This window comes from Corvus brachyrhynchos, unplaced genomic scaffold, assembly GCF_000691975.1.
Source record: "Corvus brachyrhynchos isolate BGI_N302 unplaced genomic scaffold, ASM69197v1 scaffold116, whole genome shotgun sequence".
NCBI classification, from domain to species: Eukaryota; Metazoa; Chordata; class Aves; order Passeriformes; family Corvidae; genus Corvus; species Corvus brachyrhynchos.
In genome coordinates, this window is record NW_008240221.1 from 12,997,760 (window position 1) to 13,015,323 (window position 17,564).

Genomic DNA, 17,564 nt, shown 5'->3' on the forward strand with positions numbered 1-17,564 from the left:
GGAATGCCTGCCTGATTTTTCTCCTTTCTGTAGAGATATTGCTTGTGATGATCCAGGTATTTGTTGAGATTTGGAGACAGAACTTCAGAAGAAGTAGTCAAGCAGGCTACAAGGGAATGCTGTAGGTTGTGAAACATCTGGACACTAAGTCATTCCGTACAACAAATTTTTCAGATTTCATTATCTAAAACTATGTTCTTGTAGCGCTATCCCTGTTTGCATCAGAGTAAATCTAATTAATAAACATAGATGTGAAGACTAAAATCCTGAAAGGTGATATTGTTACAGCACTTACTCAGCAGTCAGGCTGCCAAATGCCATTTCCATTGTCTGGAGGAGCAGTTTGCTTGAACGATAACGCTGTATATAAAGGTCAGTGATGCTGCTTGGGCAGGAGATGCACCTGGGAGGGTCTTTTCTTGCTTCCCCAAACTCTGCTGCGGGACAGTTCATGTATAACTAATAAGCATCTCTGTGTGAGCAGAGCTGAGATGATGCTGAAGTGCACCTGGGGTCACGACAAACAGAGCTCCTTTGAATAAAGCTTCTGTTTTTCAAGCTGTTTTAAAGGAGACTGGGGCTTGTCAATGCATCCTGGGAGGGGATTATATCACAGAATGACTGAGGCTGGAAGATCACAGAATCATAAAATCGTTTAGTTAAAAAAGACCTCTAAGAACATCTTGTCCAGCCTATCTGCTTAGAGCACAGTCACCTACAGCAGGTTGTTCAGGGCTCTGTCTAGTTGGATTTTGAATATCTGGAAGGTTGGAGACTCCACAATGTCTCTGGGCAACCCACTTCAGAGTTTGGTCACTCTCACTGTTACACATACATGTTTAAGTGGAATTTTCTTTATTTTATTTTGTTCCCATTGCCTTTTGTTCATTCACTGGATACCATTAAGAGGAGTCTGGCTCTGTGTTCTTGTCGCGGGTTCGGTTTGTAACCGGGCGGAAACACCAATTTAGTGTAGTGGTTTGGTCCAAAATACTCATTACTGTTTATCTGCTGTGAGATAAGAATTAGGAGAAATGCAAAACAGGCACCAAACTTGAAAGAATATAAAGAAGTTTATTAACAGACCTAAAAGAAGAAAAAAAAAATTATACCACCTTCAGAATTCTCCTCCTCCCCCCACCTTCCTCCCTTCTCCCACTGACAATGTTCAAAGACAACCCTTAAGATGTTCAGTCTGTTTACCACTTCCATAATAACCTTGTTCAGTCCATTTAGAAAGAGAAGTCTCTTCTTGCTCATGCTATGAAAACATTATCACAACGAGACAGCCGCCCACTTCCAAATATTGTTCAGTCCATTTAGGAAGAGGAGTCTCTCTGCCTGCGTGTGAGTCCTTTCCCCCGACTTGCAGCTTTTCCCGCAACTGCTTTCGAGGGTCCACTCTTGAAGTTTTTTGGGGTACAATTTTAAGGTTGAGCCGTTCAGAAACAAAAACAGAGGCCCTTCTCCTTCCCTGGGAGCAAAGGGTCTTCATCATCTTCATCGTTAGGACTATCTCTGGGAGCATCTCTAGGAACTGAGGTTTTCTCCTTTCCCATTTGGAGCAAAAGTCCTCATCTGGTTCATCTCTAGGGACTGAGGTTTTCTCCTTTCCCGTTTGGAGCAAAAGTCCTCATCTGGTTCATCTCTACGGACTGAGGTTTTCTCCTTTCCCATTTGGAGCAAAAGTCCTCATCTGGTTCATCTCTACGGACTGAGGTTTTCTCCTTTCCCATTTGGAGCAAAAGTCCTCATCTGGTTCATCTCTCCCTGTCCAAACTTCTCATGAAATTACAGCTGCGTCAGCATCTGCCTATCTCAGCGCAGGTGCTTCTGCTCACGAGTTGAACACTCCACCCCCCATATCTTCATGAAATTACAACAGGATACTCTGATATATCATAGCTTCACAACAGAATTTCAGCTTTAAGCATCTCCTCTCTCTCTTCCCTCAGGTTTTCAGCTCTTCACAGCAATAAAAAGGGTTAATCTCACCTCGGCCTTGCAGCTTTGCAGCTGGAATGTTGAATTTTTCTTATCGCAGTGGAGAGGGGGGAGAGCCGAGTGGATCACAGAGGTGATCACAACTTTAAGTGGCTTAGAGAATTGTCCATATTCAAACTGGCCAGCTGATAGGTTCTATCAGTTCCCAGAGGAAACTGTAAGCACCCCTTAGGAAGGACGTCCCTTCCGGGACTATGCTTGCTAACCTATGACAGTTCTTCACTGCCTGTCCCACCAGTTATTTGTACACATTGACAAGATCCCCCTGAACCTTTTCTTGTCCACTCCAATCAGTCCCAGCTTCTCAGCCTCTCTTTATGTAACAGGTGCTCCATCCCTTGAGCTTTGTGGCCCTTTGATGACCTCACACCAGAGTGTCCATGTCTCTTTTGCATGGGGGAATCCAGAACTGGACACAACACTCCAGCTGGGTCTCACCAGTGCTGAGGGGTAGGCTTTCCTCTCCTCTCCTCTCCTCTCCTGTCCTGCTGCTGATGCTCCTGCCAAAGGCTGGCTTTGCTGTGAGGGCCCATTGCTGCCTCATGGCCACCTTGGCATCTGCCAGGGCACCCTGGTTCTTTTCTACCAAGCTGCTTTTCAGCCTGTAGTGCCCCAACACGGTACACAAGGATACTCCTCCCTATGAGCAGACTTGGCATTTTCCTGTTGTTAAAATTCATGAGATTCCTGTTTGCTCATTTCTGCAGACTGTCAAGATTCCCACTGAATGATGGAACAACCATCTGGTCTATCAACTGCTCCTTCCAGTTCCGTGTTATCTGCAAATATGCAGATGCCATGCACAGCTTCAGAGGTGTTCCTTAGTGAAACAAAACACACAACATTAGCTACAACAGCAGAAAACCTGGGACCAGTTCCCTGTCCTGATCCAAACCAGGATAATGTAGGATGGGGATATTCTTCAATCTCAGGTGCCTGAAGAGAAAAAATAAAAATTAAAAACAAATCACCTTTTCTGGGGAGGGATGATGTGTCTGAATCCAGCATGGGGTTGGGATACAGCTAGGATGTGCAACTCGGAAATGCTCCCGGGTCCTGAAGTTTACTCACAGCCTTTAGCTGTAATGCTGTCCATATATGAGCACAATTCTCACTGACTTTTCCAGCAGCTGCCCCTGAAGCTGTTTGGGCCTGTGGTGTGTTTTGGTCTGGAATACAATAGGTATGAGGAAAACGTGCACTGTGGATGTAGCTGCTGTTACAGCTGTGGGGCAAAGAGCCCTTCAAAGTGTTACTCTGCTAAAGAAATCCCTTTCTCTAACCTATTAGTCAAAACAACTGCTCTGTGTCAAAGCAGCACAAATAGCTTTTAGCCAAACAGCTTTTCTAGCTGCTGTTGTGCTGGGGCCTTCCTGCCCTGCCTGACTGCTGTCCCCATACAAGGGGTGAGTGCAGTACTCGGCTTCATAAATTCCACTGTCGGCTTCCTATTGTCCCTTTGTTCCTCGTTGCCAAGGAAGCCAAATATTATTTCTGTCCTTGAAAGAAGTTGCAAATATGGGGAATGGCTTCAGTGAGAGGTGGGGAGAAATACCTTTTGTGTTCTCTCTTATTGCCTTTATAGAGCTTATTTGGGTGATGTGGTAGAATGGGGCTGTTCTGCCTTTTCTCTGTTAGTCAGATGTCTTTACTATTATTATTAACTTATATTCCAGACTAAGCAGTTCCCTCTCTTTGTGTATCCTTTCATCCCCTTTGTCACATCCTGAAGTGCTACTGAGTGGTCCTGAATAAAAAATCAGTCTGCATTTATATCTCTTCATGCCCAGGCTTTCTGTGACCCCTGCTACTTCACATTCTCAGGCCCTTATTTTTTTTTCCTGGTCTTCCCATGGATTTAGATGTGGAATCATCTTTGGCTGATATTTGGAAAACTGAAGTGCAGGTGAAACTGATACCAGATGAAGTGTTCTGGGAACTCCATCTGGCCCTGTGGCTTCCAGCCAGAGGTGACCATTCTCAGATCACAGAATCAGAGAGTGGTTTGGCTTGAAAGGAATCTTAAAGACCATCTAGTTCCAACCCCCTGCCATGAGCACAGACACATTCCACTAGACCAGGTTGCTCAAAGCTTTCCAGTTGAGCACCAGGAAGGTATAGCTTGTTTGGCAGGTAGAAAGGAAACCCCTGCATTAATACTTGATCTTCAGTTCAAGGTACAGAGACAGTCCTGCCTTTACTCCCAAGTGCTAACTTCCTGTCTTTTCCAGGAGGAACATGTGGTAAATTGAGGTTAGGTGACTTCAGGCTGGCTGGGCAGTGTTACAGCTTGGACTGGTGATGCTCAAGATGCCTGTCTCTTGTTAGTATTGTTTATATCAAACAATAAAAGAGAAATTTACCTGTGAAATCATTGTTCCTGCTATCCTGACAACGTTTATCATGGCTTAAAGTTGTCTAGTTTCTGATGAATAATAAATTCCCTCTAGGATAAGTCAATGGCTTAAACAGCAGATGCTGATCCAGCAGTTTTGCCTGGTTGTGGGAGATGCAACACACTGCATGTTCTATTAAGGCAATACCTGTGGTTTGTAGCCAGACCATCAGAGATAGAGCACATCAGAAATTAGGAAAGACTTATGCAAACCTGCTTTTTAATTGACATCGCCCCCCCTCTCCTTTTTACAGCCTCTCTGAGCTCCCATTTTTTCCTGGATAATTTTTTTTTCCTGTTTGCAAGCAGGTGTGACTTGGAGCTTGATCACATGACGACATAAAGACAGGTCACTTACAAATGGATAGTCTTGCTCAAAATCTTTGTCTTTTCTCCTTTTTACTATTTTAAGGCTTCTCTCTGTTCCTCCAGTTTAAAGTGACCTAGTCTCCAGAATCCTTCCAGCTGATTCTTGCTGTCAGGATAAGCTCCTGGGACTGCACTTCTAATTGAAAAATGATAAAGAGATTTTTTTTTTTTTATATGTCTACTCTAACCTGTGTCTCCTTTTGTTTTCCCTTTTTCATTTCCTTCTTTTTCCCTTACTCTGCTTTATCTTTTTGCTGTTTAGCCTTTTCTATCTTGTCTCAGTCTCTACTCATTTTCTTTTCTCTCTTGGGGTTCATAAAGCTGCCAAGGCCTGGCCAAAGAAAAGAGAAATATACTTTCACAGGCGAAGGTCATGCAGAGGGCAGCATTATAGTTCTTACTGCAGGTCCTGGGGAAAAGGATGCAAGTTTTTTTCGGACCTGTTGCTTTCATTAAATTTGACAAATCTACCCTCAATAAGAATAAATAAATAAAATATGGAATGTAAAGCAGAAGGAAAAAGTAGATGTGAAAATCCTGGTGCTGGAAACAAGCTTTTGACTAACTTTTGAATTGTCTTGGGAGGGAAGTTCTGGGAGAATTACTCACAAGGTCTCCAGTCTGGAGGGAAATCACAAATGTGGGTTCTCTGCAGTGTCTCAGCAGAGCTCATGCTGTATGTCTGTGAGCAGTAGCTGCCCTTCCCAATGCAGGCTGTGATTTGTCATTACCCTCTGTCTCAGTTTTGGAGACAAAACTTCAGGAGGAAATACTCTGGAGTGAGTGTCTCCTCCGAAGGGAAAAGGGCCTCCCCTTTTCCTCCACCAATAAGACAAGTGGGTCACAGCAAGTGAAAGTGGAAAAAAAGCAAACTGTTTATTAACACCCAAACAAAACAGGGTAGAACAGGATAAAAAAAAAAAAAAACCAAACCTCAAAATACAACAAATTCCCGGAGAGGGAACAGCCCCCCAGGCTCGGCCCAGCCGGACCCACCTCGCAGGCTCGCCGGACTGGCGAGGAGGGAAGGGAGGCAGTGAGGCAAGGGGTAGGGAAGGGAAAAAAGAACAAGAAAAACCAACAGAACCTATTCCCAGCTAGCTGAAACACAAAAGAAACCCAAAGATCAACACAGTGCTCCTGTCACATCCCTCCCGAGCCCTCGGGCCGAGCCGTTGAACCGACCCGCACTCGGCCCGTGGCTCCGGCCCCTGGGTCCATCTTGAGGGCACCATGTCCTTGGGCATTGAGTGGATGGTTAAAGAATAAAGCAGCTTGGTAACATCACCCCAGGACACCCTCCAAAATTTTCAGCTTCTTAACTGGAAAAATTGCCAGGTGGGAAAGCAATCCAGAGTGATTTGACCTCCTTGAGCATGGAGATTGCCTATCCCTACACATCATTGCACAGCACCAAATGAGAGAGGCCTTGAATTTTATTTTGCAAGGCAAAAATGGTTCTAATAAAAATAACCATTGTAGTGTTGAACTGCTTTTTAAAATCAGTGGGGGAGACTAAAACCTGATTGGAAGAATTTTCCTGTAGGAAAACTCTTCCCTGCCAAGTTGGTATTTGCACACTGTAAGTCACACTGTATTATTTCATGCAAAGTAACAGGATTTTAGATTTCCTCTCTGGGATCACAAGAATTGTGCAACATTTTCACCTGCCAGTTGAAATCTACGTTTTTCAGGGATGTATGATCACTCTGAGAGCCCCAGAGCTGGCTCCTGGCACTGTGTGCAAAGCACTCACATCTGCTCGTGATGGCTTTAGCAGCAGCTCCTGTGGGGTTATGCACTTTTGCCTTTGCTCCTGCCATTTGCCCCAGTCTAAATAAATCTGCCATTGCCCTGTACTCATAGTCTTGTCAGAATAATTTCTTCTGAATGGGCAGAAACCCGTTTATTCAGTGTTGGTGTTTCTTAGCTCTTGTCAGATTGTCATGGCTGAGTTCCTGATTTGCTTAAAGGATTGGTCAGTGTGCCTAAAGTCTTGTCTGTCACTTGTGTGGTCAAATAACCACTTTCTTTGTCCCAGTGTGATATGCTGTGCAAAAGCTTTCTTCTAATTTGGGTGGTAACAGGATACTTCCCTGTCACTCCCAGTAAAGCTGTGGGCAAAGGCCAGGCTGATTTTAGTCACATCTTCTGCTGTAGTTCACAGTCAGAGAATGGCTGATTTATAATTCCCTTGCTGCATGTTACTGGTACAAAAACAAGCCTTTCTCTCTGTGTTTGCAATGGTGAAAGCCTTGGTTTTGGTCAAATTGGACCCTTCCCAAACTTCCCAGGTTGGTGCTCTGTCTCTTGCTGTCACACTGTGTGAGGACATGAAGGAGCTGTCACAGACCTTACCAGAGATAAACATCATCTGCTTTCATGACAAATGCCAACCACTTCCTATTCCCAGAGGAGATTTGGGACCAAATTTTCTTTGGTATGTGGTGAAATGGTAAATCCCATGCTTTCTAAATACTAGAGAAAAAAACCCCTGGTGCATTCATTGCGCATGAGGGTGCAGCAGGGGTTGCTGTCAGGCACTGTGCTTGCCAGCATTGACTTCTGATATAGCCGACGAGGGCCCAAGAAGGGATTTGATGGACTTAGAGGTGCCAAATGACACAAATTTCAGAAATTTTAGTGACTGGACCAGAAGGTGCAGAACAGCTATTAGGTCTCCTGCCCTCAGGCCCAGAGATGTTTGTAGAAAAGTCTGAGTTTTGGGACAGATCCTGTTTGAGCTCTTAAGCCTGGCTGCAGGAAGACACCAAACTTTGGGATTGTTTTTTTCTTAGCTAGGCTCTTTCCATTTCCATTTTAATTTTGTAATGATGTTGATTTTCAAGGTTGAATTTTCCATAAGAATTGTCACCTGAAGGGGTGGGATCAAAAGGACTTTATTGTGAAAATGCAAGTCCAAGTGAACACTAGTGAGACTTTTATATATGAGGAAAGGTGAATTGATAGTTATGCATGTACTGTGGAGAATTACATGGGTATAATTATGGCACGCTAATTATATCACTGTAGTTTTGCTGTTAAAATCTCTTGTATATAAACCACCTAGATAAAACTGTTGTTGTTTGAATAAAATAAATCTGTTATAACTTAATTTAGAAGAGCTACATGGCTGTGGTGGTGTGAGTTCTTTATTGCTGCTTAGAATGCAATGGCAAGGCCAGAGTGAGCAGTGCTGTGATTTATGTGTGACATGAGTGTATTTGGGAAAGGACTTGGTTGAGAGTCAAGGAGAAAGAGCCAATTGAAGCTGCTCAGGAAGTGCCACCCGTGCAGTTCCCTCAGCTGTAAAGTGATGACCTTAAGCCATACTGCAGCTGCATCTCTGGAATGAAATAGTGCCCAGCTTGTCACAGTGTGTGGAATTAACCTTTGGGGGCTGTTGGAAGTATACTCTAAATCTCTCTCAAAATTACAGCTCTCATTCTCTGAGTACTGAACAAACCCCATAAGGCTTCCCAAGACAACCTGGTTATGCTGTAAGATGTATTTTATAAATCTGATTGTGCTGTGTGGAATACTTAATGTATTTGACACATAATACATCCTACTGCAAGTTATTCTCTTTTCAATTGAAGCAAGACGTTAATATTTATAATGCTGCAACACTATGATATTACTTATATAATATATTAATATTTATAAAGTTATGACACTACTTTAACAAAGCATTCTAAGAAATATAGTACTACAAAAAATTAACTCCCCAGTTATAGGGGGGTTCAGGGTCTCCTGCAACTTAAATTAGGTAAAATATTCTGCAAAGCTGCTTGGTTGTTTTTTTAACACACGTGTGTGTGCGTGTGTTGACATATAAATATATTTTTTGTATTTATACATGCACAGATGTACACACATATGGAATTTTTAGTGGGAAGGGTTAGGAGTTGCCAAATCTGGCAGCCTGATAGAGGCAGAGCAGCAACAGCCCCGTGTCCCCAGGTGCAGGCAGCTGTGGTGCTGAGCAGCTACTCCTGACAGAGCGTGCGTGGGTCAGGGCACTCCAATCACAGGCAGAAACGCTTGGCTTCCACACAAACAGAGCACCAGTGGCCTCATCCTGTTCCTCTCTCCAGCTGAGCAGGATGAAAGCCTGTTAGTAGGAAATATGCACTTACATTCAGTGTGGATCCTCTGGAAACTGGCCCCAGAGAGTCCATGTGGCACTCGGGTCTGTGATCCCTAGTCACCTCACACCGATGGGAGCATGCAGAGGGGCCTTTCTGTTGACTCCTGGTCTTCCCATAGCTGTCCTGGACCTCTTGTAGACAACTCACAGCCTCTCTGGTCTCTGCAGTATTTGTCTTGTGGCTGCTTTCATACCTGCCTCCCAAAGCTTTTATTCTACTTTCCAGCCAGCCCAGCTTGATAGTAGTGGTCACAGATGTACCTACACACTGTGCACGCCATCTCTTGCTCCAGTGGCTGGCAGGACATATCCATGGACACTCTGACCTGTGCTCCAGCTCTGGTTGCTGTCACCTCCATACACCACATGCACACAAATTATTGGGAGAGTCTTAGATCTGGAATAAGGGAGCAGGAATAAGTAGCTGGAGAGAGGGTTGCAAGCTCGTGAAGTCCCGGTGCAGCGCCTTCCAACCAAATTCTCTGTAGTGTCAGATTTCTGCGCTGCAACATCGTGGCTGCCTGCAACCATGCAGCTAATGAAACAAGAGTTTTTAAAAAATTCCTGAAATGCAGAGGAAGTGGATGGTCAACCCCTTGAATTACAGGTCATGATACTGGTACACAATTCCAGGAGAAACACTGACAAACTGGAGGGAGTCCACTGGAGGGCCAGGAGGATAGTTTGAGCCTTAAGCACATGGCATAGGAGGGATGGTGGAGAAGAGAAACCTAGACAGAACCCAGATTCTTCCTTCTTCTTCCTGAAAATGTGTAGGTACAAACCAAAGCTCAGCTCCTCTCAGAGGTGCAAACTGAGAAGGCAGGAGGCAAGAAACCTGAGTTGTGACAGGGGAAATTCTGAGCACTTATTTGAAAAAAAAATTTGTAAAAAAGTTTAACGACAAGGGTGGTGAAGCCCTGGCAGAGGTACCTCAGAGGCTGGAGAATCCCTGTCTTTGGCAGCCCTTGCTCAGGGCTGAACAAGGTGCTGAGCAGCTTGATTTCACTTTGATACTGACCCTACTCCAGTTTGGGCTGGGTGACCTGCAGGAGGCCCTTCCAGGATAAATATTCCCTGATTCAAGAATTAAAAAAAAGATTATTTTTTAAACTCTGTAAATTTGTCTTTTCAAAATGTGGAATATCAGAAAAAATAATTCTCCATATCTCTAAAGGCTTTTAAACCTTGTTTTAGAAAACAGTAAGCTCTCAAGAAACTATGGACTTATGGGACATTCAAAGAAAATCATCTAAGATGATATTCAAACATCAAAAAAGATTTTTTGTATTGAATTTTCAGAGCAATTATTTAAAGTCCTAGACCCAAAATACTTGCAGTTGGAGTTGTTTTTTAAATTCTCCAGAGTAATTCCAACAGTCTGTGGAAAGGCTGTAGTGTTTTATTAAATTTGTTGGAGTTTACAGTTAGGGAATTTAAGGGAATAATTAGCAATAATCCTCAGTAGTATCTGTGTAATATTCAAGCCTGCAGAGTTGAAAATGACGGTGTTTTTATTCCTGTCACCTTCACCAATCTAACTTCCAGTACTTTCTCATCCCTACACAAACCCGGGAGACCTATGAAATACTGATCAGCATTTACAAAACCTTACCTTGTTTAGCCCTGAAATGCTGGCGCTCAGCTGTAGTTCTAAATTCACTCTTGTTTCAAAACCTTTTTTCTGAGTTAACACTGGATGCTGTTTGGAGCTGTAACTGCGGTACAGAAGATCAAATAGTGGGCAGGGAACTGTTGACTTAAAACAAAAATATTTTCCTAAATATGCTTACAAGATGTTCAGGTTTGTTCAGAGCTGTATGGTATCTGAAAGCTGAAAGGTTTGGGGAGTAGCTGAACTGAAAGCAAATCTCTCTGTAGAAGGATTGTAATAGCACGTTTTAATCTCCAGCATTAGTAACAAAGCAAAACAAACCCTGCTTGTCTGTACTGGGCTGCTCTGTGATTTGAGAGAGCTGCTTTTACTGCTACAACCACAGGATTATCAGTAATGCCTGGTATGAAATGCATTCATTGAGTTCCCTGCTCTGGCTTCAAGCCTTGCCTGGGGTCACATTTCAGCCCTGTTGGTCCATCCTCGTGGCATGTCACTCGACTCCACTGGCTCAGCACTGTTTCTGTGAGATGTTACGAGTAGCAGTGCTCTGCCCATAAAGAACGAGCTGAAATTCTCCAGTCCACAGCCTGCCTGCAAACCAGTGTGGTTTAGCAGTTGTCTGAACCCCAGAAAAGTATCCAATTAAAGTATCCCCTGGAAAAAAGTTCTATTTTGAATTCAGTGTCTCTAAAACATCTGCAAGGAAGCTGAGGAAACTAGAAGAAAGTGGCAGCAGATACTGAAAAAACCATTATGGATTTGGAAAATAAGAGGATTAAAAACAAAAGAATCTGTGTCAACCAGCAACAAGGAAATACTTAATTCACTAGCAGTTAATTGCAGTGACTCCATGTGTTTCAGATAATGGGAAAGAACTTATTTCTAAGTATAAAGTAGTTTTTTTCATGCGGTTGATTTTTCTCTATGATGTGTATGCACTCCTGTATTTGTAACCACAAGAGCTCAAAATGGGATATTTTAAGAAGACATTACAATAGCTTGGATATAGCTCAATGCAGATGTTTATGAACCTCTGGCTTTAATTATATGTAGTAGTTCATTAACCATTAGAATCCTTTGAATTTTCTTGTAATTTATTAAAAGTTTTGGATCACATCCAAACTGTAAAAAGAGTTAGTTCTATTATGATTGTGACTGTCTCTATTCTTCCAGCACATTCCTACAGAGATGTTCCCTGGTGAAAGATGAAATTTGTGTTCTGCAAGCTGGTGCGTTGCTATGTGCCACGTCAAGAAAGACTAGAACTGGTTTTTGTGGAAGCAGGAGAAGAGAACTTGCTGGTTTTAGACAGCCATAGTCAAATGGGATATATGAATAAATGTTTGTGTGCTCTACGGTTATCATAGAACAGTTGCAGACTCACAGACTCATGGAATCATAGAATAACATGGGTTGGAAGGGTCCTCAAAGATCATCTTGTTCCAAACCCCTGCCGTGGCAGGGACACTTTCCACTAGACCAGGTTGCTTCAAGCCCCATCCCGCCTGGCCCTGAACACTTCCAGGGATGGGACATCCACAGGTTCTCTGGGCAACCTGTGCCAGGGCCTCATCACCCTCACAGTAAAGAATTTCCTTCTAAGAGGAGACTCTTCTAGTTTAAAGCCATTCTGCCTTGTCTATCACTTCATGTCCCTGTGAAATGCCCCTCTCTGGCCTTGTTGTAAAGCCCCTTTATGTACTGGAGGTTGTATTAGCCTACTTCTGGATGGAGTGAAAGCTCTTGTGCCATCTGTGCTTTTGTGAACTGCTCCATCAGCTGCTTTGGTTTCAAAAAGGAAGGGCTGTAGCTCCATGAACGTAATAAAGGAGGATGTTTAGATTTACAATTCCTGTAAAATGGTGATATTCTGTACTAAGCTGTTATGTTTCGCTTTCCTCCATATGTGTTAAAATTTAGAACTGACTGTTGGATGAGAACTGATCAACAGTTTTCTGGAGAGGTAATGGTTTAAAGGATTCTTGGGAGCTGACATTGCTGGGACGGATAAAATTACAGTCAGCATTAAACATTGTGTTTGGTGAGTAGTGTAGAATAATTGCTGATGACTGATAGGAGGCAAACCCTGCACTGTGGAAAAATAAATTGGAAGTGGTGTTTGAAGGGAACATTTCCTTCTTTTTTGAGGGAAAAATGGTCTATCATTTTTGTGATGCATTTCTTTTAGTTGTTTATTCTGTCTCTAGAGTGTAAATCCCTGCTTTGGTGGTGACACTGGTCTTTTAAATCAAGGAGACATTTCACTCTGGAGTCCTGTACATTGACTTAATTTGGGAGTATGAAAGCCCACTATCAAAGATTCCATGTCCTCAACACAATCCTTAAAAAAAGAAAAGTGCTAAACCCAAAACATTTTGAGATTGTTTTTGTTATCCCAGGTTTTCAAAACATGAAGCATTTAGAAAAGGTTTGATGGGCTTAATGCTTTTGATTTCTTTGTTGCTTTTAGCATGTTTTCAAATGAAATACATATTTTTTAAAAAAAGCTCAAATTACCACCTGCTCTAGCACTGTCTTACCCTGGTATACAAGTGCCATTAAAGTCCTCAAACACCTGCCATTGGCTTCATGTTTAAGTATTTCATTCAGTGAAGAGAATCACAGTAGTTCTCTCCCTGGTACCACATATAATGGTACAAAAGGTCACCTGGAGCCTTTTTACCGAAAATTCAACAAGGGTCCTGAAAACAATTCAGATTTTGGGTTACTGAACCGTGAAACAATGGGTAATGAAATGCCAACACTTTCACAAGAAATGCCAATGAAATAGTACAAATCTGACACACTTAAAGAGGAAAAAAAAAAACCAAACCAATAATTCTCTACAGCCACTTTCTTTTGCTCTTTGAAGAACATCATCACCTCCCTGACCATGCCCGTGCCTAATCCAGTATCTTTTTTCTGACAGTGATCAGTGCCCGATGTTTCAGACATTGTTCTTTATTATGAGTCAGTCACCATCAAAGCATTCAGTCCCTTCAATATCTTGAGCTTGAGCAAACCGAAGTTATTTTGAGATTGCTGATGGAAGATGAGAGGAAGGAGCTGTTTCAACAAGTGATCTGCACTAATTGCAGGGGCTGAAACCTTCCCTGATCCTGAATTGGCAATACGAAAGGCATGCCGTAGGATGGCTGTTCTGACAGAGCAATTGAATATTCAGAGGAGACAGTAGAGTTTTGACTGCACTTCGGTTGTATTTCTCTGGCTCCTTAATAGGTTGGCCTGGGGGAAAAGTCCTAATGCACTGGAGTAACAGTGTGTTTCAATATTTTGTGTTGTATTCTGATTCTGTTTGTAGTTTGCTTGTCCTGATGCCCATCCTGCATAACTGCCTTACTTTAGAGGGAGAGAGCTGAACTAATTCCAGGACTAGGTGTGCAGCATCCCCCAGGGCATGTATTCTACTGACTGGGAAAGGAGGTCCACCCCAACAGTTCATTTTATCCCAGAGTGCTTCCTTGAACAAGTGAGATAAAGACACTAAATTAAATAGTGCTTTTTCCCGATCTGATGCAGCCCTGTCCCTCATTCTGATAACTGGGGCTGTGTCTCAGCTTTTTTCTTATGAGCAAATGCTGCCCTGGGGATGTGCAAATTAATATGCTGATTTGAGTAAACATTTATTTGGCACACACCTCGAGGCACTACAGCAACAGAACTGTTGAGTAAGAACAACAGGCTAAAATTTAGAGAAATCAGAGAATCCAGCCCCCACAGTGGCAGCTTGAATGCTGAAGTTAAATTACTGTGTGTTGGTTTTCTCTAAGAACAGTAATTGTAAGTGTTTCAGACACCTTGAAATTTGTTGACAGTGGTGGTCTTTCACAGAACTCCTGAGCTAGGTTTTGGTGTTGGTATGGAAGAAGAGCTATTCCCAGTAAAAGCTCTGGATATAGGTCATATAATTTTGGAGATTAGGAGGAAGTTGCTGGATATGGCTTTAGGGACAGAGAAAAAACCCTGGGAGTGCTTAACTTGGAGTAAATATACCCTACAGATGTGTCTACAAGGAAAGCTAGAGTTGCTACTGAAATGAGCAATCCATGTGAATTCTCTCAAACCACAAGAGCTGGGCTTCCCTGGAGGCACTGTCATGTCTTGCAAGGCAGGATGGTGAGTGTGAGGAAGCAGCGCACCTTGCAGGTATGGAGGGTTACAACAGCGAGCCAAGCTGGCTCCTCAGTGCAGCAAAGGTGTTGAAGATCTGGATAGAGTGCATGTGGCTGCCATGGGAAGGGTGCTGGAATATGGGGTGAATAATGGGAAACTGAGGGAACTGGTCTGTTCATCTAGAAGTAAAAAATTAGGAAAGTGGGGTCTAATTACTGTTTTAGAGTACCTAAAGCTATAGACAAAATGGAACCAGTCTTCTCTCTGAAATGTACCAGAGGGTACAAAAATGTACCAATGAAAGAACCAGAGGGAACAAAAGAAAGTCATAATATGGGAGATTCCAATTGCATGGAATTAAAAAAAAAAAAAATTTCACCATGGAAATTGTTAAGCTTTGGGACAGGAAGGTCAGAGAGATTGTGGAGGCTCCAGCCTTGGGGGTGTTCAGAACTGGACAAGGCCTTGGGAAACCTGGACGGAGTTTGCCTTCTGCTTTGAACAGAAGGCTGGACTAGATGACTTGCAGAGCTAGCAACCAGCAACCTAAGTAATTCTGTGATTATGGGTCACCAAGAGAATAGTCATTATTTTTAAAAAATAAGTTTTATGTTCCCTTTTGGGAATTTGTCCAGGGATTACTTGTTTCTTTTAATTGCTTTGTCTTTTTTCTCTATTGTATCTCTTAAGAAAAGAGTCTACCAGAAGCCATCCCACCATGTCCTCTTGGTCTTCCTCCACAGAGGAAGAGGAAGATAGGGACAGGCATGGTGGGGTGGCTGCTTGTGTTGGTGGCAGTAGTGGGAAGGGGACTTTCAAACCCATTGCAAAGAGGAGATCTGTGGGGTTGAGTGGGACCATGGCTGACACTGATGTGGGACATGCTGTAGTGTTCCCTGTATGGATGCCTCTGTATCAGCAACAGGGAGGTTTCCTTGAGTGTGGCAAAGCCAGGATTGTTTGGGAGTTCCCATGGCAACCCGACTGTAATCAGCCCTTCTGACTCAGTGTAATTTTAATGAGACTTTGTCCCCCTGCTTTATTCTTGTCAACAACTTCATTATAGCGGATAACGTAATCCTCTAAGACACAAGGAGAGATTTGGTTCTGCACAGTGTTTTCCTTCTAAAAAGATTGTGACTTTGCAGAATTACAGAGAAAGCAAAGCTTTGAGGAAGTGTCAGAGGCCTAGAACAGAAGGTGCAGCCAGAAGAATTAAAATGGTATAATGTGAAAGGAGACCAAAGATGTGCCTGGTGTGTCAGGATGGAATAGGACCTCATACAACCAATTGTAACCCCAACTTTCCCCTTAGTCACTCTGCATTTGGGCCTTTTTGCCCATGATCATTAGTTTATAGGAAAAATGAGGTTGGAAAGGACTGCTGTTCTCTAGTCTAACCTACTGCTCTAGAATATCAGACCAGGTTGCTCAGGACTTTATCCAGTAATATCTTGAAAACTTACAACAATGTAGACTGCACAGCTTCTCTGGGCAAGCTGCTCCACTGCTTGACTGCTCTCTGAAGGAGTTGCTTGTATACCTGGTCTGAAACTCTCATTTCTTATTGTGCCTGTTATTTCTCATTCTCCTACTGTGCACCACTGTGAAGAGCCTGGCTCCATCTCTTTGATAACCTCATAGTGGATACTGGCAGGCTGCTATTATTTTCCCCCAAAGATGTCTCTTCTCCAGGCTGAAGAAGCCACTCCTTACAGGGAAAATGCTCTAGCTCTGAGCCTTCTTGGTGGCTTTCTGTACTCCAGTTTGTTGAAATCTGTCTTGTATTGGGGGGCCAAAAATTGCATGTGGCATTTAGATGCAGTCTAAATGATGAGTCTGGCTCAGCTGCATTTCCTGTAAACTTGACAGATATGCTGATGTAAATAAGTTGTGTGATTCGACTAAGAGTTTGGAGCATCCAGATTGTGCTTCCACTAAGGATATGAAACATGGCTGAAGATCAAATCACCAAGCATCCCTAGTCTCCCTGTCATCGTGTCTCTCCTTTGCACCTTTATGAGATATTCGAATAATAAAATCTGCATCCCTCATTGCCTGTTATTTTGTGTTTGTTGGCTGCACTGCCGTAAATCACCTAAATATAAACTACTTTTCACTAATGATGGTTTTTGTCATGGCTTTTGCAGGTTACATATCACAGGTACTAAAGAATTACACTGACCATGCCTGTGATGGAGAATATGTGTCCCTGAGATGTCCCCACAGAACCACCATCAGCATCCAGTCTTCTTTTTATGGCCGAATTGTACCAAGTCATCAGCTGTGTCCTTCTCGCTATCCCCACTCCTATGCAACTTTAATTAAAGAAGATGTTGCCTGTTCAGTTGGCACCTCTCTTCAGGTATTGTTAAAATGCATTTCTTAATTTTGGGCTTCACCTTTCCTTGGCCAGGCAGCAGCTCTCAGTGTTGGTGCTGCACAGACCTGTCTTAGCAGGGCTACCCAGTATGGGAGCTCTGATGTCTCACACAGCTCAGTGGATAATTCATCCTTGTAGTTTAGACAGGATTGAATTAGATTTTGCTGGTAAATGTCTTAGTTTTCCTGCAACTCTAATCAGTAACAGTTCAGGAATGTGGTTGAAGGAGAATTACACTTCAAGACTACAGTATGTTTGACTGGGTTTGAAGAGCATTATTTTTATAGTTTTCTTTCCCAATGATTAGCTTTTTCAACACATTCAGAGATGGTTGTAGCATTCTTTTTGCTTTAGATCCTATTTCAAGAGGCTTTTACTTTGGTAACTTGAAACCCAGAGAGAATCCTTGGCTTTACTTCTTGTGACTCATTTGGCTCTTAAGCCACTGTAAGTGGTCATACATCACTTAAACTTGTAACATCCCCCAGTAGTTAATCAGCTCTGACCATTT

At 42.9% G+C, this 17,564-nt stretch overlaps 1 protein-coding gene across 2 annotated transcripts in view; it reads left to right on the top strand.

Moving 5' to 3' along the window:
* EVA1A (eva-1 homolog A, regulator of programmed cell death) overlaps positions 1 to 17,564 on the top strand; it is a 208,396-nt gene that overhangs the window by 42,915 nt on the left and 147,917 nt on the right. For both annotated transcript variants that reach the window (XM_008641815.2, XM_017745068.1), the window contains exon 2: positions 16,821 to 17,035. In XM_008641815.2, coding sequence (XP_008640037.1) covers positions 16,821 to 17,035 — 215 coding nt within the window. The remainder of the gene's footprint in view (positions 1 to 16,820; positions 17,036 to 17,564) is intronic.